A 25,724-nucleotide genomic window follows, 5' to 3' on the forward strand; every position below is an offset into this window, starting at 1 on the left:
TTCCACAAAGGTTACAGATACTGACCAAACAGAGCAGTGGCACTGGAAAAACCACGGGGGGCAGTGTTACTGTTACTACTCCATACATAGTTGTAATGTGACATGAAGAAGACGTAACAATGGCGGAACTTCTCCGTCCTCCAGTGGCGATATATTTAATGGCCTCCTACAACGCTGCATCCATTTCCTCTTTTGTGCAAGAGCTGCATTATATATACTTCTTCCACAGTCGCCATGTTGGTTTTGGAGTTTGTCGTTGTCATGGACTTTTGACTCTGAGCTGCTCCCCCCAGTGGATATATTAATGAACAGCAATAACAGCATAAGAAAAGGCATGAAAGCATGTGATCATTCAGGACCATTTGAAACAGTCAAGTACAATTATGTACGTAAAGGGAATGTAAATGGGCATGCACAACCTGCTCCAGACTTGGAGTGCAGAACTTTCCCTCTGGGCCTTGGGTTTCAATGTTCTATAAGGTTAAAACTGAGCATAAGCCACTTAAGTATTCATTACTTTGTTATGATCCATCAACCACTATAGTGAAGAATCAACACCCGTAACTTTCACTGAAATCGTCCCATATTTTTTTTATCAGACTCTAGGTGGGAGAACATATGGTCTTGCTCCGGAGGAGAGATTCCAACAGGAATGTTTTCATGACCTCAAACAACCACGCTCCTTTTGTGAGCGGAACATGAATGCTCACATTCGTGTGACTCGGCAACGCACCTGTGAAAAGTCTATATGTCCTCATGGCCTGAGAACTTGATGCATTGACCGGATCACATACATCTGTAGTTCGCAAAGGTTCATGCAGTGTTGAAATGGAACATTTATTTGAATGTATAGTTTCAACAGACCCTGCAACTCCTCACACATTCACCCAGAGCAACGGAGACTGGAAAACATTGGGTCGTCTAAACAGCATCTGAGTTTCCACAAACCGTCACTCCTGCCACCGTCAGTGAAAGTTGTTGTGCTATTTTGAAATCCAGCATTTAACAATGAATGGACTGTCTCTATTAAGTAGCGATGGGCAGATGAGGCTTCATGAAGCAGTGTCCTCATTTTCAGAGCACACTTGATGGCACTCTCTGCCCTAAAGTCCTTGCATTTGAACAACCATTTCAATGAAACTTCACCTTGTTTTTAAACCAACAGCGCCACCTACTGAGCTCTAAAAATAAGGACACTGTTTCATGAAGCCTCATTGACTCGTCTGTGGAACGCTCCATGGCGTAGACATCTGCTAACTTTCAACCAGTTAAGATTCTGGATTCAAAGAGTAGGATCATTTATGAAATTGTTTGGGTCAAGAATAAAGAAAGACTTCATAGACTTGAGCGCAAGCAGGTGTCCACAGTGGTCAACAGAGGTGAGAGGTCATGCAGCACTGTCGACATGACTTTGGAGTGAATTCTCTGAAGCGATTCAGCCACAGCTTTGAAGTCTGTAAGTGACCTTTCAGCTCATGGTAGATTCCAGAAGACATGTAAAATAAGATTTTCGACACATCTATGAGAGGGTGGAGCGTTGATTTAGTCAGAGCTCTCAGAAAGCAGATGTCCTCCCCACATGTATGCTTCACTTTATTTTCCATTCCTCCTCCTTCTCCTCCAGATCACCTGCTTCCCAAACTCCGGCTCAGCCCACTCACTCCCTCACAGCTTGAAACACTTAAACCCAGGCTGTATAGCGTCTCTTCTGTCTTTCACATCATCAAAGTAGCGTTCGCACAGTGCACACAGGGGCCGGGCTAATTTCTTTTAATTTCACTTAGACACGCACTCCACGCTCCGCTCTCCTCGACGGAATCTGTAACTCTATTTCAGTCGTTCCATCTTCAGCTCCCCTCCTTTATTTGGTTTATTTTTCCCCTTTAGAGAGGCATGATTTACTTGTGTCAGGGACAAGGACATCTGCCTATTAGGAAGTGCCACTGACGTAGGCATCGCCACACCACCCCCCCCAGCCTCATCGGCCTTCTTCTTCCGCTCCTCCTCCTCCTGCCTTACTCAAATTGGGGTCACCCACCTTTATCATGGCGGCTGGTGAATCATCGGTGGGACTCGCCGCACTGGGAGGAGGGAGTGCCCGCCTAGGATGCTTCCGTCCTCCTTGCCAAATTACCAGGGTAATCCGACATTGTCTGCTCTCTGCTGTTCATCACTGTTCATCACTCTTGGACAATAAAGAAGGAATAAAATAAGAGTGGCGAGGTGTGTTGGCGAGATAGTAATGTCATTGTTATTGCCTCAGAAACACTCGGTGTCCACCACAGTCCCAAAGCATATTGAGGTTTATTGGTTTTGTGAGACTGCCCTTGCATCTTTGTGGAATCCAATCCATTTTATTTAACACAATGTTGACTTTTAAAATAGAGCCTATAGTGTAGACTCCAGGATGGAAGGACTTGACAAAACCTGTTTTACTGTGCAAGCTGGAGAAAGGTTGTCTTTGGAACTGAAGTAGCATCACATCCTCTGGCTCATTGTTGGACATTGGATGCACCAGTTTGTGGCAGTGTGATGTACATCTGAAAGGGAAAACAGTAGGGGTCCAAGGATAGAACCTTGTGGGACTCCGCGAGGAGCCCAGCTGAAGGCCATAACTTTCTCACCAACCCAGTGTTCTGAGCAAGGAAACAGCAGCCCATTAAGTGTGTGAGATACTGCTGTCAAGCCAAAAGGCATAACAAATAAATGTCAGTTGAGGCCTTAACTTAGTGTTGTAGTAGTCATGGATTTCATTTTCAAGGCCTCTTGACTCGACTACCTTTGATCTTTCGGCTGTTACAGACTTAATTTTGTTGAGTAATTTTTTTTTCTTAATTCCTGAGTTAACTTAGAACTAAATCAGACTTGTATTTTGAAAAATTACATCAAACTCAACTTTTTTATTTTTTCAAATAAAACCTCTGTATGTTTGTGTGAGTGACTGGTCAATTTTAAGGTCTCAGTCTTGTCTCTATCTTGACCTCTTTGGCCACAGTCGAGGTGGTCGCAACTGCAACCCTACCTTCAGTTGTACAAGGTTTAAAACAGCAACGTGGATTTCAAATAGCAGCAGATCGCTCAATCTGCATTGGGGTCCACAGAGAAACTGGACTCCACAGCGCGACACCGCCAGCCTCAGCTGGATGCATCTGGGCCAGGAAGGGCAGCTCTGCTGTGACCCTCGCACATCTGGAGCCGAGGAGGTGTGTAAATAATGCTCACACATATGTACAGTATCCTCTTCATGGGAGACACTCAACAGACACGCTTGTCCGTGCCAAAGAAAAACACTGTACGCGTCTGAGCCGTACCTGTGAGGGAGGAACGGTTAAATCATTCGCACACCCACCGCAACTGCAGCTGCTCAGTCCAGCTCATGAGTTATGAGCGTGTGCTTTTATTTTACGCATGAAAAGAAACTTGTGTTTTATCACACTGTCTGTGGTAGAAATATGAGCAGGTGCAGCAGATGCTGGAGGGGCACTTCGCCTCCCAGAAGAGCCTGGTAACCATGCCGGAGACAGCATCCCAGAAGAAAACCCAGATATGAAATCATGCGCTGCGGAACACCCACTGAATATATCATGCCGTTGCTAGAAAATATAGCAACAACCGCCGTCCATGGGTCATATGGAACGTTCCAGCACAGAAGAACGTTTGATGTTAAAATGTAAACAAGCATTTGTGACTGTGGGTATTTCAAGCATCTTCATGGCAGGAACCAGAGCCAAGCAAGCAATGATGTGAGGTGACCAGAAACAAAAGATTATCCAGGTCACAGCACGTCTGGAGTTTGGATAGATTTTATTGAGGCAAAGACGACGGCCCTTTCAAGATCTGGCAGAAAACAATGTCTAAAAATATCGGCGAAACACAATGTGCTGCGTCATAATGTGAAAGTCAAACAACTTGAAAACAGGTAAAAAAAAGAGACCCATAGCAGTCAAGATTTAAATGTAACTCCATTCCACATTGCCCGTGTGCTCCACCCACTTGTTCCTTCTATCAAGTGCCTTGGTTCAAAGAGACAAACTCGAGGTCCGAGGGCCAAATCCGGCCCACTGGCTGGCCCACTCTTACTACTTAACTGAGGTGTACAAAAAACTACAAGTACACAATGTGAGCAACACAGGGTTTCCCTATAATTAATCCCCAAATTACGGGAAAGCTGAAGCTGAAACAATTAAAAGACAGTGTGATATTGCATTCTGACATCAAAACAATTTTTCAAATGCTATCAGAAACACGCAACACAAGATAATACAAAATACAAGAGTGACACTCGCTACCCGACGTCAGAACATGAGGACAAACTTCACTGATACGGTGATGAAATGGTTGGATGTATTCGTTTCACCAGCTACAATTGTAATATCATATCCGGCATTGTACCGTAGAAGTGGTTTAATGTTAGTATCTAAGTCTAAGACTTGCAACTGTAATATTCTTAAATGACCTTGAGTGACCTTCTTGGAAACGAACAGCTGCCATTCAAGCCAGTCAGCAACAGCTCCGACCACCTCCGACCATCTCTCCCTGGTTTGCTTCAACTTCCCCTCTTAAAGCTAATTCCACTCTCATCGTCTTTACCCGACTATAAACTGTTTGCATGCTCTGCAGTCCGTTGTCATGAAGATGAGCCAACCAGGGCCGAGCAGCAGGTGTCCCTGTTTGGGTTTGAAAAGTTTCGTATTTTTAGGCTGCAAAATTCCACTGTTGGTGGTTTGTGTAGGTCACTGCCTTGTTTGTTTATTTATCTTGCAAGACCAATTGGACGGGCAGGTTTGTGTCAACATGGAGGTTTGGCTTCCTGTTATTACTGACCACACAGACAGACACACACATGTGCATATACAAACCTGTAATGCATATATACAGTCGATGTGTGCCAGCAAACACATGTATGCATCGATGCGAGGCGCGGCCATAAACATTCGCCCTCGTGTCTGCTTATGGTTTGTCCTCTGGGTCGAGCTTCTGTCGCTCTGGAACGCATTTTATCCTCCTGTCATTTGTTTTATAGACTATATATATATATATAATTTCAGTAAATATTGTAATTTGGTTAGCAGTGCAGCCTCAACTGCTTTGACTCCAGCGTGAGGCCTCTCTACATTCAGAAAAATAATTCCTTTATGTGTATGTTGCCCCTACACCTCCCAGAGTATCCTCTGGGAACTCTGGTTTCCTCCCACAATACGAAAACAGAAAATGGAGTGAGTCTGCCTTGAAAGCGAGCAGGCTAACATGACCTTTGCATGAATACCATGACACTACTGGTCTTGCACCTGCTCAGCGTAATACAAACACAGAACATTCACACAGTATCATCTGCTGCTGAAGGTTTTTAACAGCTGTCAACTACAGGAATGCCTAAATTACAGTCAGGAGAGGAAGAGATGGATTTCATATCTCTAAGTTCCTATTTTGGACTCTGACCTTCACACTACTTCGACCCCCATGAATGTATTTTGGCAGATGAAGATTTTACAAATGCTACAGAATCAGATGTTTCTGAACTGAGTTTATTTTCAGGGTGTTACATTTGGACATGGCTATGTTAATGAAACCCTTGCGTACATAATGGTGTTTATCAGGACAAGTCTGTCACTGCTGTAACCGAGAACCATGGACTTTGAGGAGCTCAATTCGCCCTCTTTATTCCACACTAGTAGAGAGAGGATCGAAGGTTTTGGGAGTGATGGACCATGGGTGCCACATCACCTTCAAAAGGTCTAAACCTCCGCTCTAAACCAGAGGATTGCAGCCCTTATACCGTTCACTGATGCTTCAGTGGCCACATTCCAAAATACTCCTGCGATCACCTGCCTCATACGAAACCACTGATGTCATTACCTCAGCGCAGTGTTTTATCGAAAGGCAATACAACAGGGAGTGAATATGAAAATGGTCCTTTACGCAATTGAATTGCCGCAGCGATCATTTGTGTCGTCCTTTGTTTCGACGTCCTTGCGCCAGCCAGCAGACAAACACCACACTCGGGGAAATATCTTGAATTTTTGATGACCACATTGGCAGGCGTTCACAAGCCACCAGAAAACACTTAAGGAAACTGCCATGACATTGTTTCTGAGAAAAATGCATCCACCCGTTATTGTAGTGAATCATTAGCTGAAAATGGGCTCCAAAAGCAAACACACACACACACCTCTCTGCCCCGCAGCGGTGACCTCACATCGAAGGAATTAAGCCTTATCACTGCGAAAACTTTCCTTAGCATTCCCCGTGGTGAATGAAAAACATCAGACGTTGTTTGTGTCTGCTCAGCATGGAGCTGCGTGTTCACCTTGCTCTCACACACTTGCACATTCCGTCTCTTCAACCTCCAATAAAAATCTGTCACTTCTCCCTGACATCCATTTGTCCTTCATCGCACATTGCTCTCACAAATCATCCTGGTCATTTTGCACAGTCATTACCCTCCAGGCCCGAATGTCTAAGAACAAAAGAGAGACTTGAGGTGTTTTTTGGAATCAGCTCTGACCGATCTGGCTTTAATTGGTCTTCTCTTCCTCAAGCTTCCAGCTCTTGGACCCGAGGAGATGGATTTGGCAACTTCCACAGGGGTCACCTGGGTTACCGAGAACAGGATTTAAAAAAAAAAAAATATTACAAGAATGTGCAAGAGGTTGTTATGCCTCGATTCCTCGTTACAAAAGCTGACTTTTTGGCTCTGTAGGCCGTAAGCCGAACAAAAGGTGGCACAAAATGTGACTGAGATCAGTTCGTAAATCCAGGTTTAGAGTGTCCAACGCTTTTGGACCATATTCACAAGAAAGAATCTTCCGCCGTATGACATAACAGTCTTTGACTCTCCGACCCTCGAACTCCCCCTTGACCTCTTACGGAGGAGCCATGTGATGATAACAAACCCATTTCTTCTTGACAAGTTCGGTCCATTAATGCGATGTGCTAGTGCTGCAGTCCAGACCACGTAACCCAAGACTGAGACCAAGTCCAAGACTTTGAGACCCTGAGACTTAACCAAGACCAATGAGGAGGGTGAGACCAAGACTGAGACCAAACTGACTACAGTAGCTTAAGTCCATTCGTCAGAAAATGAAATGCTTTCATTGGAACAAACTCATCATGATCATGTTCTGCATTCAATTTGGTCTGAGTCTTGGTCTCACCCCTCTCATTGGTTTTCGTCTAGACTAGTTTTGGACCATGCACTTCTCGGTCTTGGACTCACCCTCCTGAATTGGTCTTGACCTTGACTAAGTCAATTATTAAATTGATTTATTAAATTAGTCCTGCAGGCACTTTGTCCGCCAGCGCCCTCTATTGACCAGCACCAGTGAACTTTGACATCCGAACTTCAAACTGAAGTCTGAAGTCATGAACCATGCATTACATCCAAGACTAAGCTCTCAAAGCCTCACCACCTTATGGTGAGGTTTTAACTCCAGCAATATCTGTTGATCCTCCCATCTATTGCGGGGCCACAGAAGGTATTGTATCCTGAGCAAGAAACTCTAACCTAAACCATGCTCGCAATGGCCCAGAGAATGGAAGGAGCCTTCATAGGACTGTTTTGGGAAGTCATTATTCTATATATCAATTTGCCAGTCAAGCTATGTATGAACTTGAACCAGGAGAAGATCGAGAGAGTGAGAAGCTTGGTTCTTTGAAAGGGTCTTGCTAAGGAACTTGACTCCCAATCATGCCAGTCTAGTGTCTTCAGCACTTTCTCAGGAGGTCTCCAACATCCAACTAGGTGGAGGCCCCTGGACAGAGCCGGGCCATGCCCGTTTTCCTCAGGATGGACTTTCTAGCAAGAGGCTCACTTGCTTATTTCGCTGCTCAGTGACCTGAGCTCAGGATCAGAGTGTATTCAAACTACTAAAATACAATATTGTTACCAACACTGGGTGTAGTATGATATTAGCAGGGCTGTAGATATTTTGTTGTTTTCATTGTACAGATGAAGATTAAGATATTCAATTCTGACCAATCAAATGAATTGTAAAATCAACAGACGATTGAGTCTGAGCGCGTGAGACGATGAGTACGAGTGTGTTCACGTGTACAAGCGTGTACATATGTGTTCCTGCAGCGTGCCATATCCAGGTCATAATTCACAGCTCTTATAGACGACGGCAGACAAGAGGTGGTCACAGTCATGACGGCTCTGCGTCGGCATGTTTGTCATTCAGGCCGATCCCCGCACCAACATCGATCACGCTAAGTGTTTCATCATCAATCTTTGCTTATTTAGATGTTGTGATGCTTCTTCTTTCATGAATCACTCGGCCCAGTGACGTTCTCGTTCGAGGATAATTTCATTTTGGAGAACGAGTCCAGATGAGTGAGTCATTAAGCTCCGCTGTCTGTGTGAGTTATGTAAACATCATGACTTCACTGGATTCACTTCTGACGTACGGTTCATGGTTGCAGGCATCCTGGAAAGTACAGCTACGCTCCTGACATCAAAGTACAACCACTGCCACTGACCTAAACCTTTATATGCTAAACTCAACTTTAAGATGAAAATCTTTATTTTCTTCTAGAATATTCATGTAATAGACAATCTTACCCTGCAATGTTTCAGTAAAAGTCCTAGATTACTGCAAAAAGTAAAGGTTGCCAAAGTATTGGGGAGGGAGGGATATATAGTAGTCTCTACAACATCTCCTGGGTCAGGCCCGTGCCTTCCTCCCATTTCATTTTCACACTTCATTTGTTCTGTGTTGTGAACACCTGAAATAATGTATACTTAATAGGCAGCCTAAGTCCCGCCCATCTACTTCCGCCTCATGAGACCTAAGTTCCCAAAAAATATGAGTAGCAGTCTGTGAATTTGAAAGATACATTCTAATGCCAGTTTGATAGTTTAGTACCTTTAGCATCTGCCTTAGCGGTTGCACTTCTTCTGATGTGACGTGATACATGCGACCTTTGAGTTGTAGTCCAAATAATTACACTTTTACACTAGTATATAAATCATAAATGACACCACAAACTTAGTCAAACATATTTTTTTATAACTGAGGTGTATGTGGGATCCTGGGCATGAGGCAAAGTGGACCAGGAAAGAACTTTGATCTCCCCACTGACTACTATTTTTTTCCGATCTTAGGTACCAAGGACCGGAAGGGGCAGAGACTAAGGCTCCCTTTAAATTAGTCATGCAGGCACTATGAACGGCAGCGCCCTCTATTGACCAGCACCAGTGAACTTTGACATCAGAACTTCAGTCTGAAGTCATAAACCATGCTTTACACCAGTAAAATATATAAGCCAGGTTTAGGGTCAAACAGAAACAAAACGATCGTAAACAACAAATTTCGTTTGTGAATGAGAATCTGTTTCACAAGGTGTCGGAGCCGCAGGTGTTTATCTGAGCTCACAAATAATTGGGGAATTTATTGGGGGAATAAAGAGTCTCATAAATTCCTGTATTATCACCTTGTGAGCTGTTCTCTGTGCACACGCTGCAGTTTATGACGCTTCTCTTTAATAAACAGAAGGATATTCAGCTTCTATTGAAGCTTTAAGAAGCGGCTCCACGTGTGCATATAGAGCAGGAGCGGTATGGAGGTGGATAGACTAGGCTTGTTAAATGTCTCTCTCCACCCCCGGTCGGAAGTTAAAAGGAAAGGCAGCAGACAGTTTTTCCAGAGGATGGGAAACCTGGAGGCTGGAATTACTTCACCGTCCAAGAGGGCGATTCTTAAAGTAAGAGCGAGAACAAAAATCCCAAGTATTCCATCTATAAATCTGAGTTATTACAACAAACGTATGATGAGAGGCAAAATTTTGATCCATGTTTTGGCCATATTCCTGGTGTATTTATGCATTGCAAAAAGTATTTTCATTACTAATCATTATTGAATTGTTTTATTGTGTTGTAAGACACAGTTCTTGTGCTTGTTTTTTCCAAACCTACTGTCCAGATATTCCCAAGCCAGAGAGAAATATCGCATCTCACCTTTTTGGTCTCCTCTTTAATGGATGCACCGAGTAAGGATGCAGCCGAGGCCCAAACCCAACGCAGTTCCGCGTGTCCCCTCTACAACAGGAAGCAATATTCTGAGTCTCTTGCTAATAGCTGAGCATCTTAGAAACGCTGACTGCCTGAGATTTTATACCGGTTTGCCTTCATTAATCCTCACAACACTGTGATTCATAAAGTGGAACCCGGAGTCCCTGTTTGACAAGGCAGGAACGCCTCAGCAGGGATTCATCTTGGAGGCATCCTGACCAGGTGCCAGAGCTGGCTCCTTGATGTGATGTACTCTACTGAGTGGAGTCAGTTTTATGCAACAAGAGTCATTGTCTTTCACATAGCTGGCTTCATTCGGCTAATACATCAAGGTTGGTGATGAGCAATGACGGAATTCCGTCTCTAAGGATTGCAAGCAGAGCAGGAGTGGAATGGGTGGGATGTGTCAAAGGGAATCTTCACAGGATACTGTAGCAGTGAGACCTGACGTACGGTCCAGACCAGGGGTCACCAACTATGGGGTCAGGGGGCAGGAATTTTCCCAGCAGACACTGTGAGGCCCAGGTGCAAATTATTCCTACATGCATGACATTAATGTCCATATTACCTGCTATAATATATGGATATACATTGGTTATATTCAGGCATAGTTATCACTTTTGAGCAGGAATTTTGAACCTGAGTGTGTTACTGTTTGTTTGTTTGGAAGAAGGTCAGAAAAACATGTGTTGAAATGGAGAGTAATACAGTATATATTCTTCTAAAAACAGACTTGATATGTCTCCTGGAGGCCAGGTGGAGACTCTTGAGAGGCCGGATGTGGCCCATGAGTCGCCAGTTGGTTGTTCGGTGGTAGTTGTAGTATTACAGGCCGTGTCAAAAATGGCGCAACTGAGGTCGTTGTACTGAGTATATCGCAGGAGCAGAGGGAAGGTTGAACGCAAAGTTATTGAGGTGAAGCTCAGACACAGTCTAAGGTAGTTAGAAGTGGAGGATGCCTCTTTGCTGAGCAACCCTCAATGGAACGTGACAGAGCTAAAACCAGTACAGATCATTGTCGCTCAGACCTGGGCAGAGTGTGGCCTGGGGGCCATATGCGGCCCTTTGCCTGTGTTTTTGCAGCCCTCATGAGGTAAGACTAAAACTATACAATTGAATCTTTAATAGTTCATTTTGTCCTTGTTACTTAAGATTTGTTTCCGTCACCTTTCTTAGTTATCGCCGCCTTTCTTTTGGCATGCCGGCCCCTCACAACAGTCACAGTTTATAATGTGGCCCTTTAGGAAATGTAACTTCCCGCCTACGTTGTAGATCGACCGATTCAACGTGTCAAACAAGTTATTCCGCAAGTGCTTGGATTTGTATCAACACTCATAATAGAAAAGTCATTCGACAGTAGCTGGAACCTTCAGATTGGCTGCTTTGTGGTCACCTAAATACCGTAGAGGCGACTTCAGCTTGCAACATATATGAATTAATGTCACCTAGCAGACGCTCCAAACAGCTTCTCGCGCATGAAAACCACTTAAACTGATTAAACTTGGAGCAGTTCAGCCATCTATCACGGTCAGTTCACTCATTATATTTGTACACTCCATGTTGTTGCTATGACTCACATAAGTGCCTCAATGGATCAAATATAACTGGATTAATTTGTGTGCTTAATGTTTTATTTCCCACTTGATGGTCCCACGGTTCTTTAGTTGGATCCGCCCGGAAACACTTTGCGGCCGTGTTATCCAGCGCCGGATCAAAACAGACATCCTTGGGTTGAAGCTGTGTATAATATTAGTCTTCTTATCTCTCACTTGACAAGATTGAAAGAGAAACTCTGCACTGATTAGATTTGCCCTAAAATTCTCCCCTGTACCAAAAACTCTGGTGCAGAATGATAATAAGCAGATGGTCTGGCATCTCATCCCCGCGCCATTAATCAGGCTGACCACAATAAACCTGAGTCGACAGTCATTTGACTCAAAAAGTGAAAGTCAGTGTGAAGTAAATGTCAATGGCTGTCTCAGTAAGGGATGATGCAGTGGCCGGTGGGGTAAAAAATATGCCAAACAAGGGACCTTCTCAGGCTTTCCCCCTCTAGTTGCTACTAGTGATGGGTCGATGAGGCTTCATGAAACAGTGTCCTTATTTTTAGAGCTCTGTAGGTGGCACTGTTGGTTGAAAGAGGTGAAGTTTCATTGACATGGCTGTTGAAATGCAAGGAATTTAGAGCAGAGAGCGCCATCTAGTGGGCTCTGAAAATGAGGACACTGCTTCATGAAGCCCCATCAGCCCATCACTCGTTGCTACCATCATCTCAGGCTTGTTTTCAGGACTTATTTTGGATTCAGCTTCAAAGGTTTGAATCATATATTCGGGAAAAACAAAACATTGATGAGCATCTGTGTTGTTTGACACCGAAGAAAGCCCAGCTACAATCCAACAACATAATGATCAGAGTCGGGGAATCAAATTTGAGAAGTGGTTTAATGAAACTTTTTTGGCTACGAATGCAAAAAAAATCATAACAATGGGTAGCATGTACTAGCACTCTCTTCTTCACCCCCCTTCAACTCCTGCTTCTTTCATCCCGTTGTAGAGCGTTTCCTTATGTTGCGTTAAAATTTTTTAAAGGGTACGGCAAGGTCGTGTGGGATTATTGTGTGATGGATGTCAGATAAGGTTTTACAGTGGCCCCTTGTTCGTGTGATAGAGAAGAAGCAAAACAAACAAACTATCTATGTACTGTAAATCTGATCCAAGTTCTGCTTTATGTTAATGCTGGCGTCAGAGGCAGAAGAGGATTAGAGCATTTTGTTTTAATTGTTTTCTCATTTTGAAAGTCATCATGTTGCACTCACTGAATTTTAAACCGCTCTGTGCCCATGTTCGTGCCTGTGTGAGTGCGGCGCTGAGCCGGGACAATCACTCATCCTCCAGATGAATGAGGTCTGTGGATGGATTCTTGTGTGGTGGACGAGCGAGCGGAGAGGACAGAGAGGAGGAGCAGCAAGTGATTCTCCAGATGAGATCTAATATGTGAGACGATGCATCCTAAAGAGACGTTTTCTCATGAGCCCACCACATGAATACAAATTCAGCCTCCACTCGCTCTGAGCTGGAAGGACGGACGCACCTTGCCTCATTCAGTAGTGGAGAGGCACGGCCCGCTTTTTCTTTTTTTTTTTTTTTCTCCATTTACCTCAAAGCCTTCTTCCCTCCAATCACAAAACTAAACTGCGGTGACTTCATGGCAGCTGTTATGAGTCATCCATTCATACTTTTGTGTTGTGGCCGAATCGCTTGGCGCTTATTCAGTGACATGGAGCCTTGTATTTATAATGGAGCCTGTAGCTTTGAACATATTAGCCAAAAAGTAAAATGTTGCCAACAGGAATCAGGTGAGTGACTCAGAAGATGCCTTCCACATGTTTCACTTTAACTTTGCTTTTGCATGTGAGCAGATGTCGTCTCAAGTTGTTTGCTGGATTTAAGCAGCAATTGCAGTTAGTGAAGATGGATGTAAAGCAAAGTTGAAAAACAGTGTGTAAATGTTTGTCACTCTATGGGAGGAGAGAGGGAGGCTGAGAAAGAGAGAGAGAGAGAAAGGGGAGGAGATACAAAAGGGAGTACAAGTGGAGATAATGGGAGAGGGACATAGTAAGAAGGTTGAGCAACAAGCAGTCGTTGTTGCCAGAACAGGAGAGCCAGACTATCTCCTTTGAACACTCAGGAGTGGAAGTGCAGTTGAGACAGAGGGAAGGAAGCCGGTGGATGTTTTGGAGAGTTTGCTTATCTGACACTGACAAGAGAAGCTGAATGAGGAAACAGAGAGAAACATGGAAAGAGCATTAGCTCCGGTGCATTTACATAGGAAGCATGGGGTAGAGAATCACCGGCTGTCCTGAGCGAAACAGGACGCAGAGGTAGACTAACCGGTCAACTATGTCTGTTCTGCCCAAAGAAGAAGGAGAGAGAGCCGAGGGATCGTAACACTGGAGCTCAAGGATAAACCATGGACTCTGCATACATCCCACCACACCTGGACGTGAGTACTGCATCTGTCGCACCACACATGCTGGTCCAGCTGCAACTTTCTTCAGCTTCTATAGATGGTGTCGCACAATTCCTTGGAAGAATATTTGTGAGTTCAAAGAGCATTTGGTGGGTATAATGAATCGGATCTTGTTTTCCTTTGCCTTGTGTTCACCGGCGGCTGCGGGACGTCTAGCGTGCACTGGCGAAGACAGGAAAATGAGCATGAATGGGAGCAGGACAAGTGCCAAAAACGACCTCACAATTAACTTGAATCTGTTCTGTGTCAGAGCCACAATCCTCTCCAGTACGTCACAGAAAATAGGTTTTCCACAGATCAAAACATTATAAGTCTTTTTCAAGAGATGCTCCCGAAGCTGAACTACACCGGGAAACTCAGTTAATGAGTAAATGAATGACTCATCCCGTGCAAAGCCTTGTAGGAGTACAGTCAACTCTGTAATCATGCTAACAATATGTTTATTAGAGGAATGATTTATCAAGTTTACACTGCACCCGAGCGCTAAGGGAGCAGTCTACTGTCCAGGCTGTCAGCGCCAGGAACCCTCGCGAACGTCTTAATGTTGCTGCTACATTTTCAGGTTTTCAACAATATAATGAACAGAACTTCATCTTTGTAGTGATGAACCAAACCATGTACCTTCCATACTTCAGTCATATTACCTCATAATAACACGAGTAACACTCCCAGTTATACTTGTGGACCACTCGGCTTTTGTGGCTGCTTTAAAAAAGGTCGTGAAATATTTATTGAAAAACAGTCACAGTTTTAACATTGAAATACAATCATGAGTCGAAGACAACAAGTGTAATACAGATACTCAACTCATTTCACCAATTCACCAGAGGAATGAGAAGCAGAAACCTCTCCAGAACTGGGTGGCATCTGCCACCAGCCAAAGCATATGTGTTGCTGGGCATGTGTTAAAGCCATACATGTCCCTGCCACACATTCCTATAGAAGTGTGTGTGACGTCTGTGCGGGTCATTAAGCAGCTAATCAGCCCAGCTGGGAACAACTAAAGTCGCGTTGTAACAAATGATTGTCATAAAACTGCCCAGCCGCCTACCTGGAATATATCCCTAATGATTCCATGTGGAAGGAGAACGGCCACGCCACTTGCAACTGTTTGGGAGTTTCTTTTCATCGCACCTCCGCCCAGAGCCATGCATTAATGACCAGTTAAGCATATGGAATATGGCGCATTTATAACCTCACAGTCAATTAAACAGTCCCTGGTTTGTTTTATAGCAAAGGAGCCTCAGTGGAAAAAGAGACGTAGTGGATACAGATGTATCCTCAGAAGTGTTCTCAGGTGTGTACACTGTTCATCACGTTTCGGCTGCCAAACATGACATATCCACCAGTATTAAAGCTCAGAGGTGAAAAACGAACCCCGCGGCTTGTGCTCTGCATGTATCATATTTTGGTAGAAGAATGACAGCGGTGGATAAAAAAGAGGGCTGTAAAGGGGGAGGGGGGGTCGAGATATCAGGGAGAGAGAGAGTAGGAGGAATTTGGGAAAAGAAACACGGGAAGAACAACAGGAAGGGAAAGTTGAGGGACCAGGCGTAACATAAGACAGCAGCGGTGGATAAATCAGCCGGCTGTGGTGACACTCCAGCCCTCAGTCCGCCGCACTCTTCCGCAAAAACACCATTTATTAAAGGACTCGGAAAAAATACCAATGTCCACGCTAGCAGTCGAAGAGGCCCAAAACAGACGTCTATTACAAATAACAGATCAACTCAGGAAGGAATTCAGGCAGCCCGATTATAAGGCCGTTATGAATGGTGTGTTTTAGGAATAAGCTGAGGGACAAAGTTCGTGGAATGCAAAGGGAAGGAGGAAGTGGAAGGCAGACGTGTTTGAAATGATTCAGATAATAGAGTCAGAGCGAAACACGGGGTAGAAAGAGGCGCCAGCGGAGGTCAGAGGTTTTAATCAGTGACACAAAGAGGCACGAGGCAGGACGGCAAGTGGGCATGTCCGCCTCACGCCAGGGTCGCTGCAGCGTCCACGCGGGGTCGGGTCACGTTCAATATGTCTTCAGAAGGTTCATGCTAGCCACTCACGGAGAAGATAAACCCTTCAGTTCACCTTTTCCGTCACAATACATCACCTTTCTTTATCACCGAGAACATTAATCCAGGTCTTGCTGGAGGGAGGAAGCCCGGCCAGAGATGAAAGACAGGATGAATTCATAAAGATGTCATCTTCTCTGCCAGGCTTGAATGAGTCAACACCACGGCGGGTGAGATCGCATGACACTTAAAAACTACCGAAAAACTTCGAGGACAAACGCTCGCTCCAGCCCCGGTTTCGTGCAGAAGCTTTGACACACCCTGAAACTTTGAACCTCCGAGTCATCTGAGCAGATTTTGTGAGGAAAGTACAGGAGACAAGTGGTGTTGTTGTCCCTAATGTGCTTTACAAGCCTCCACAGAATATGGGAGAGGCTGTCCAGCAGAGACGCTAATCTGTAATTGTCCTCTTCTGTGTTGCCCCAGGTGAAACAACCCTGGGTGGGGCTGCGGGATTCTAATGGTTAGCTACCAACAATCCCACGCTTGGAGGTGACTTATTTTCCCAAGCTTGCCCTTTGAACCTCAATTCACAACACACACACACTGGCAATCTTGTGGAGCGGGAGAGCACGCACAGATAGCGTCACACCTGTGACCTGCGTCTCACCTCTTTTATGACAAAGTGGGCAGATTAGCAGTCATTACAGCGTCATTATGTGTCCTCTCAACCATAAACACTTGCTTATCTCGCTGGAGAGGCTAATGTGACTCTCTATCCCATAAAGAGATGAGCTGAAGAGATAGACGGCCGGAGAAGAGATGTGCAGGGGAAATCCAATTGAAAGCAGAGATAGCCGGTGGGTTGGTGTTTTGAGTGACAGGCGAGCAAACGCAACAGTAAAAATGCACGGCAGGGCCGAAAGACTTTTCCAGATGGTTGTAAAACCTCACTCCCAATTTACTAGACTCTCATTATGGTAACCACAATTTATGAAACATGTAAAAATGGGATGATTTAAAAACACTGTCTTCTGTCTGCAGTGTGTTTGAGCCTCAGCCCTTATGTCACATCTGAAGTTGTAATCTGCAAGCTGATGTTTCCAACTGCTTGCAAACACAATCGGGGTACAACAACAGAGTCACATCCCTGCTGACAAGTGGTTTGACCTTTCACACCTTCACAGGACTGCGGTCTAATTACTGGCTCAGTCATTAACACCTGAAGCTCCGAGCAGAGGTTCCCTCACCAGGTCGGGCCAGTAATTGTGTGACCTCCTTTTGTTCTCAGGCTGACACAGTTTTACACGGAAGGTTTTACTCTGCTGCTGGGATTTCAAAGTAATAACAGAGCGTTGGTCACTCATTCGTGTTAGTGATTTCACCATCGAAATGAACGTAGCTGATGCTATAAACCAAAGGAGGATGGCGTCCATGAAGCCGACCATGCAAACTTCATCAGATCTTCAGAGCATTTAGAAGGAATGAAGACCCAAGACAGATCAATTCTCCATGTTTAAGTGGCTCTTTGAATTAATGATGACATTGTAGAGCCCATCTAACTTAACCTCATTCAGAAGTAAAGATGGTTTTTATGGTACTCTCCATCATATTGAAGCCCTTTTCTGAACTCTTTTTTTTTTTGCAGAACCAAATTATCTGAGCTCAAAATGGATTCAGGCATAATGATGTCTATTCAGTCGACAGAAAGCCCGAATCAGCATCTTCATGAACTTTTTTGGCTGTTTTCTTCTGTGTTTTATTAGAAATATCAGCAAATAAAGTCCGGCCACGATGACTGATGGCTGGGATGTTTCGTCTGTAGCCCTGTCCTCTGTCTCGCACACACAAACACAGCGTGGTTATATTACAGAACGTGACAGTTTAATTACTGCTGCATAGGTGTGCGAGCAGATATACGGGCCAGGGGAGTAAGAGGCTTCCCATAAATTCCCGGGCAGTTTTTACGCTCATAAGCAACAAGCAAACAACTTGATTTGGGCGTGTGGACGGCAGATTTCTTGAACATATGCCCCCTGGATGCCGAGGACTAATGAGAAACTAGTGTGTCCAGGAAGGAGAGGACGTAAGAATGATATACACAAGCTTCTCAGACCGTCATCGCTTTTGCAGATTTCCAGAGCCGTGCTTTTATTCAGCGTCATTAAGTCATATAATTTATGCAACTTTAGTTGTAATGGGTGGCGTATTAGCTGACCTAAATTTAGTTAGCAGGAGAAGCTGTAGCTTTAGCGGACAGATTCAAAACTTGCTGGTCAGCTGTTTAATTCCTGTGGGAGCCATGTTTCCTGCCACCGGCCAAAACTGAGGCAAAAATACTTTCAGTGTTGCAGCCAAAACCAATATCCGACCCGTTTACCTCCGCACAAAGGCTGATGTTTTTCACTGTGAGCGTAGCGTTACCTAGCTATCTTGTCGTTCAGTGCAATCCCATGTTGAGTGTAAAGAGTGTCTCAATGAGAAAAGATGCAAGATCAGAAGTAAACTTTTATGAATCAATGTAGGAAAGGAATCGGAGCAGGAGGGAATATGATCGCTTCAGATTCTGTTTAATAAGCAGCAGAATACCATCCTCTCACCTTGCTTTTCTTTGATGATGTCAACAGGTCCACCATGTTCCCTGCTAACCTCCTGCTCCTCATGGTCCTGCTGCTACCTCAAGCCTCGTCTGGTCGCCAGGGTGGAGACAACAATGAGATCGACCACGACGGCTCCCCCCTGGAGCCAAGCCTGGCACAGACCATACAGAGTCTCCTCTTGAGTCGCCTCGGCCTGCAGTCCCAGCCGGACCCGAAGCCCGGCGTGCATGTACCGGGGTACCTTTTGGATCTGTATCGTTTCCACCAGCAGCAGTACCACCTTCTGGAGGATCCATCCTTCAGCTTCCCGAGCCGACACATCGAGCAGGCCAACACCGTACGCAGTTTTCACCACACTGGTAAGACCACAGCAGACAGACAGTTCTCTTTCCTTCACAGTCACTTGGAAATAAGCATAAGAAGAAGTTATTGCAATCTCACATCAAACATACAACTTTTCCCTCTAAACTTGAACTGTTTATATATATATATATATGTATGTATCCTGTGGCCATCAAAGGTCAATTCCATGCCTGTTCCTTTTGTTTTGTTTTGTTTTGTTCTTCAATCGTTGGAAACAGATTTATCACCCTCAAAATCTTGACGGCTTAGGGTGTCCATTCCAAGAAAATGTGGACATTTAGATAAGATAAGAAATCTTAACACCACCCTTCACGCTTTTAAACACTCCCCCGTCATTGAACAAATCAGACGTCTCGCTTCCAAAAGAAAAAAATACGTCCTTTTAACTAATAAAATGAAAATATTCAATGTCAAAGGAGTGTGTGTTTGGCTCATTGCTGACCACATTAACGCAAAGTTGGAGTAAGTCTTTCCTAAGATGGCGTCCAAACCAAATCGGAGGTTGTAATGATAACATCACAGATGTAGTCCTCTTTAAGGTCCAACTTCATAATACTGAGCGACCGTGTCAACACTATTCTGAGTTGGCCTGAAGAATGATTTCCTATGTTGGCTTTCAAATGTAAACAACACTCAAAACATAAAAAAACATAAAGTTTAAAGGTGATGGTAGTGTGAATATTTTGTTGATAATCGCACAGAAATATGACAAAACTTAAATTGAAATGAGACAAATATGTGGCCTCCAACACCAGCATGGATATGAGGCTTTGTTGAGAACCAGTTGCATAACACTTATTTTTACCATTAGAATATATCACTGGTCTTAAAAACTTGGGTTATTCCCATTTTCATTGTATCTTAGCAGAGTGGATAGAACGAGGAGGTTAATATCTGCTTGAGTCATGATGGTTTATTTCAGGCCACCCAGCGTTTTTGGGACACGATCTATCATATCTAAGAAGATTTACTCATACCGTGTGCGGTTCCGACAATTCTTTTCCTTAGAATCACTGCTTGATAAAGTGAATGTCTTGAAGCCAGATTTTATTCCTGTCTTTGTTGTCTGTTTTCCTCATTCTCCCAGAGCCCCTCGCGGCTGAGGATCAAAAGGGGGTGCACATCTCCTTCAATATCTCGTCCATCCCGCAGGAAGAGAAGGTGCTCTCGGCTGAACTTAGACTCCGCCGCAGTGCCAGGGCCTCGCTGGGCTCGGGACCTCACATATTGAACCTTTACCTCTCTAGTGACCAGAAGAACCCTGAGCGCTCTCTGCTAGAGACGCGACTGCTGAGCAGCGACCTAAGCGGAGAGGAGGGACGTAGCCTTTGGGAAGCTTTCAGTATAAGCGCAGAGCTCCTTCACAAAGCGCTGGATGGAGCTGGTCACCTGGGCTTCCTGCTGGAGGTCAGTCCAGGGAACAGCTCGGCTTCGCTGAATGACCAGAGCCGTAGCGCTGTTGAAGAGGGAGATGGACACAAACAGGGACATCTGAGGGTGTGTCGCTCCTTGGGCCAGAATGAGCACAGCTGGGCCGAGGAGAGGCCCCTCTTGGTGACGTACACCCACGATGGCCGTGGAGCGCCTTTGGTCACACACAGCCAGAGGAAGTCCAGCGGCGGGCAGAGAATGCGAGGGAGAAAAATGACAAAAGACAGAAGAAGCAGCCAAAACAGCAGTCGAAACCAAAAATATCAAGATATTCCCACTTTGGAAGGTGATCAAGGAGCAGCCAGTTGGAGCGGAAGGGTCAAAAGGAACGGGGGTCGTGCGGCCAAGCTGAAGCGTCTTTCCAGAAACAGGTGTCGGCGCCATCCACTCTATGTAGATTTTAACGATGTAGGGTGGCACAAGTGGATCATCGCGCCCAGCGGCTACGACGCTTTCTTCTGCCTGGGAGAGTGTCGCTTTCCTCTGGCCGACCACATGAACTCCTCCAGCCACGCCATGGTCCAAACCCTGGTTAACTCTGTCAATGGAGCGGTGCCGCGGGCATGCTGCGTCCCCACCTCCTTGAGCCCAATCGCCCTGCTCTACTTGGACCCTCAAGATCGGGTGGTGTTGAAGAATTACCAGGACATGGTGGTGGAGGGCTGCGGCTGTCGATAGCTGACGAAACCATACTTTAGTATGATGGGTGAAATAGTCGACGGTGAGACTGGTAACAGACTGGCAGGGCAAATGTAGCAGAAGAGCAATAAGAAAAGACAGTAACTCATTGATGAAACACTTAAGAAAAAGGGAGACAGTAAAAAAAAAAAACAACTGAACCTTACGAATTCCTCATACACTCGAATGACAACTAGCCAGTATTGCACCATTTGCTTTCGAGCACCAGTGACAGGCTAGCATCTGAACATTAGCATATGGTTAGCACTGAAACGCCATCACCTGTGTATCATTTGACCATTTCAACAAGGGAATATTTTTCAATAACACCTGCATCAACATTTGAGCAAAAGCGTTTCAGAGGAAAGTATTCGACATCCATTCCAAAACATTGTCAAATATCGGCAGTTGTCACAGTCTTCACTCAACTACATATTGAGAATTAAAAGAAAAACAGAGTAAATTATTTTTCTACCCATCTCTGTGAAGCCAAGAGCTATATTGCAAAATATTTTTTTTATTTTAATTGAATCTGAATTGGATAGACATGACCCGAAGATAAATATAAATGTGGTGATTCCAGTATTTAATTGCTTGTATTTGAGTAATAATAGTTGTTTTTTTTTATCTTTCTGTTTGTTGTGAAAAACCATTGCTCATCATTTGTGGCATTTATGCCCTTGTCTAATGTTGAGTGAACAAATGACACATTCACATTCACATTCTGCCATGTCAAAGAGTTGAGTCGTCCAGAATCAGTTGAGAGACTTGACCTTATGACCTGACAATGAGCTGCATCAGCAATATGACAAAGGCATCAGCGAGGCATTCAAGAAGTGTCTGAGAGAGCGGGTGCAACTGCTTTAACCAGTACTATCACAGTGACGGTTCTCCACCCTCTCCTTGACCCTCACAAGCTATTTAAAACATTTATGATGCGTAACTATTATGTTATTTTTGAATGTACTATCAGTGCTATTATTTAAAAGAGAACAAAACCTTTTGTACATTTTCTTTTGCAGACGTGAAGGAAATCCAGCCGTCTTGTGACTACGCATCATTTCATTCACTCTCAAACCTAACTTAAAAGAGATATTTAAATAGCAGTAACATGGTGTATTTAATCTTCCGATTATTTAAGATACCTGCACTACAAAAACACACAGCAAACTGAAACTCTGCCTCTGAGATGAAGTTCAAAGCTTTACATCCGTACCAATGTGTTGTGTATCAAAAGACAAGTCTGTGTTATCTCAGCTGCCACGTTCATTTCGGTGTACAACAATATGAGTGGTGTCACTGTTCGCAGCTCGACTAACAATTCAAACTCTGTGTATCGTAGCTACTGAAGTGTGTAACAACAGGTGTCTTTGCTAGTTGTTGTCTGCATGTGTCAAGTAAAATAAGAAGTCAAAAACTAGTGGAAAAACTGGGACTTCAGTGCCTTTCGAACCGGAGCAAGTGACAAGCTTAGTCATTGTTTTTCAGTGTTGCATTTTCTCTCTAAGTGGAAACAGTTAAGAAACAGCTTGTAAAATGTTTGACAATGTACCTCTAATAAACAGAGCAAACGGCAAAACTGCTGCACCGGTTTCCTCTGGCAGTTTCATTCACCGTCAGACACGAGTTTCCATTTTCAGGGAGGGGAAAGAAGACAGCAGTCCCACGGGGCGCACAGATACAAGCAGATTTGTGTGTATGACAACGATGGAAGTGGTTCCAATTTGACTATTAAACACCAATATTTTTAAAAGATTTAGATAGTTGGAGAGGTTTTCTGAGGTCTCAGCCCCCAAGTCTCACACATGCTGCAGATATTGAAGAACAGAAAAGGAAATGCATTTACGTTCTTAATGGTATTTTGGTTCCTGCATTGTACTAAATCAAATAGAAATACACCTATTTTCCACCATGCATTTGAGGGGGTCAGCAGTCCAATAAAGAGGCAGAGACACCTCCTTCCAGAAACAGCTATTCCGCTAATGCTATGTGAATGTATGCAGTTTATAATGGATGTGATCCAAGGCCCGGTCCCAGTTGGACACATGCAGAACACCTCACGCCTCCTGAACTGGCTTCTCTGGACGGACTGGTCCCCCAGTTCCACTCTGAGCCTCACTGTATCTCAAACAGTTAGAGTTTTTTCTTTCATAAGACAAGGGAACTGAGAGGCAGAAAAAAAGTTTTGATCTAAAGAGCACTTTAAACTGTTAACAACCGTAAGAATCGAAAGGGTGTCGTCACAGACTGCAATGCATGGTGGGGTCATAGGTCAACTGCAACGTGTGTTTACAACTCCGTCACCAGTTCTCTGCACTGTTGATTTGTTCGATTTTTATCATGGTGCAAACATGCTTCTTTTTGAACTGCCACACTCGTTCCCGTGACGGCTTTGGAAAAACATTGGTTCAACTCGTTTCAAAAGGGGAGGAACAGCCAAGGAGTTTTTGGAATGTTTTCCATGAAATTGAAATTCTTATACAAAAACATTAAAAGAGCTTTAGTTTAAATAAGGTTATATAAAAACCTGAATATAGCCACTGTGCTGTTGTCAAACTGATGCAAAATAAACAATATTTTCTTGTTTAAATGTATGTATTGCTCCATCATTAGTTTCACTAATATACCAAATTCATTCAAATTGAAAAACGTTTTCTGGCAAATATTTGTGTATGATTAAACTGTGATTAATTGAGATTAATTAATCACAAATTATCTTTTTTTTTTTTAAATCAAATTCCACCCCTAGTTTAAATAAATAATTGACATGGCGACTGCAGCCCACAATGCTTAACAAAACCACATGGCCTTTCAAGCCCTATTGCGTCACCATGTTTCCTGGTAAACAACAGTTGGCATCTAAGTAGCTTTGAGCACTGAATGATTTCAAACAGTATTCAAGAGTTATCTTTAAACTTTCAGGTCAAGCATGAAGTTATTTATTTTACTTTAACAATATGGTTTAGACAGTTCTACATGATGTGATTCAGTTATATAGCTAGCTACTCTGACAACATTGTAGGATATGATTTATTGATTTCCAATAAAAACATGGCAGATGGGAGTCAATAAACTAAGAAAATGTAACAAACGGACAAACATCAAACCCTTGAGTCTCAGGTCAGTCCTTAACACAAGGGTTAAAGCAATTTCACAACTTCTCTGACCTCCAAATTCCTTCTTGAATGAATGAACTTTTAACCACCAGAGAGGAGATCACCAGCAGCCAGATGTTTCCCCTTCATCATCCGTCTTAGTGAGGAGCGAGTGCTCACTTTCTTACATCAGATTCCATACACTTTGGTCAATTTAAGCTGATTATTCAGTGTGCTGTGTGATCTTCATCCAAGAGAACTAGTCTTGAATCAATAACCCATTATTGGTCACAGAGCCTTCACATCGCAACACATCGTGGTTCACTTACCGGCAGAGCGATAACCTCTGACCTGTCTGGACTCCAGTTCTCGACTCCCATTCATTCTCTCCGTCCTGTCTTATCTCTTTCTCTCTCATCCTTCAGCATCCCTTCAAAGAATCACATGATCAACTTGATCTCTGTCTGCGCTGCTCTTCACTTGATTCTTCTGAACAACCCGTCGCAATGACGTGATTCTTCATCTTGCATTGAAAAACAGCTGGTTATGATCACAACTAGTATTTAGTTGCTCTTGACAGGACTTCTGGAGTCCAGCGATAGATAAGCCCCCAGTGTGTAGAGTAAAATCTACATGGACTGATATTTAAATTAAATTATTTTTATTATTTTAGCAGACTTCAAGCTTAGTTTTGGAATATGTCAAGTGCTGCAAATCCACAGCAAAAGAAAGTGAGCAATAAAGCAAGCACTGTTCGATGGGTCTTTATCTACATGCACAGTCATCCTCAATGGTGGCAGATTTATAGCTCATTATATCTCTATAAATATATTTAGTGAAGCATTATTCTCTATCACCTTGACGGCGACACGTTAATGTTGTTTTCTGTCTGGCAAATGTCGTCGACGGACATGTTTTATTAGCTGAGCTGATTTATATTTAGTTGTTTGTTTTACTCCTTTGCAGCCATGACACATTCGAAGCAAAACTTCATCATGATCATATTACAAAGTCACCAAATCAAATGAATGTGCTGAATGCAAAGCCTTAAAATGTTGATATGACGGTGAGGGATTGTGCTATTCTTTGTACTGGACCTTAAATCCACTGCACTGGATACTGCATGAACGCCTCTTCTCTTTCTCGTGTGCCGTTCTGACCTGGCTTATCTGGTCAGGTGATGAGTCTGAGGCCAGGAAGCAGTGCAGCCTTGACCCAGTAAACCCTGTGGAACACCTTCCCACAGCACGTAAATCATTGCACCCCGTGACAGGCAGCAGTACTGAGCAGGTGTCTAGATTTATCTGTGATGATCCCCAGATAAGCTCTGGGGAGCAGTGGGGGAGAAGCCAGGATTCAAGATCTGCAGAACCGACGATGATGATAATTATTAGCAGGCCGCCGTGGTCAACAGCGACGTCAGGTTCAGCCAATAACAACCAAGAGTTCCTGTTGAAATGTGCCCTTGTCTGCATGCACAGTGGTCCTTAATAGTGGCTGGTTTATTGGTCA

At 44.0% G+C, this 25,724-nt stretch overlaps 1 protein-coding gene across 2 annotated transcripts; it reads left to right on the forward strand.

The window, feature by feature from the left end:
- Positions 1-13,628: 13,628 nt before the first annotated feature.
- On the forward strand, positions 13,629-23,252 carry bmp16 (bone morphogenetic protein 16). 2 transcript variants are annotated; one of them, XM_053873673.1, is made up of 3 exons: positions 13,629-14,012; positions 18,673-19,004; positions 20,096-23,249. In XM_053873673.1, exons 2-3 carry the CDS (start codon positions 18,680-18,682, stop codon positions 21,115-21,117), a joined length of 1,347 nt encoding a protein of 448 aa, XP_053729648.1. In that variant the 5' UTR covers positions 13,629-14,012; positions 18,673-18,679; the 3' UTR covers positions 21,118-23,249. The 2 variants fall into 2 exon arrangements, with proteins under 2 accessions (XP_053729648.1, XP_053729649.1); XM_053873674.1 differs by lacking the exon at positions 13,629-14,012 and having other exon boundaries at positions 20,096-23,252.
- The last annotated feature ends 2,472 nt before the right edge of the window (positions 23,253-25,724 follow it).

This window comes from Synchiropus splendidus, chromosome 8 (genome assembly GCF_027744825.2).
Source record: "Synchiropus splendidus isolate RoL2022-P1 chromosome 8, RoL_Sspl_1.0, whole genome shotgun sequence".
In the NCBI taxonomy this organism is placed as follows: domain Eukaryota; kingdom Metazoa; phylum Chordata; class Actinopteri; order Syngnathiformes; family Callionymidae; genus Synchiropus; species Synchiropus splendidus.

Excerpts from the sequence above, each read along its gene's own strand:
- bmp16 (XM_053873673.1), top strand. The coding sequence starts at position 18,680 with ATGTTCCCTGCTAACCTCCTGCTCCTCATGGTCCTGCTGCTACCTCAA. Across the intron at positions 19,005-20,095 it reads ACGCAGTTTTCACCACACTG|AGCCCCTCGCGGCTGAGGAT; the intron begins GTAAGACCACAG and ends TCATTCTCCCAG.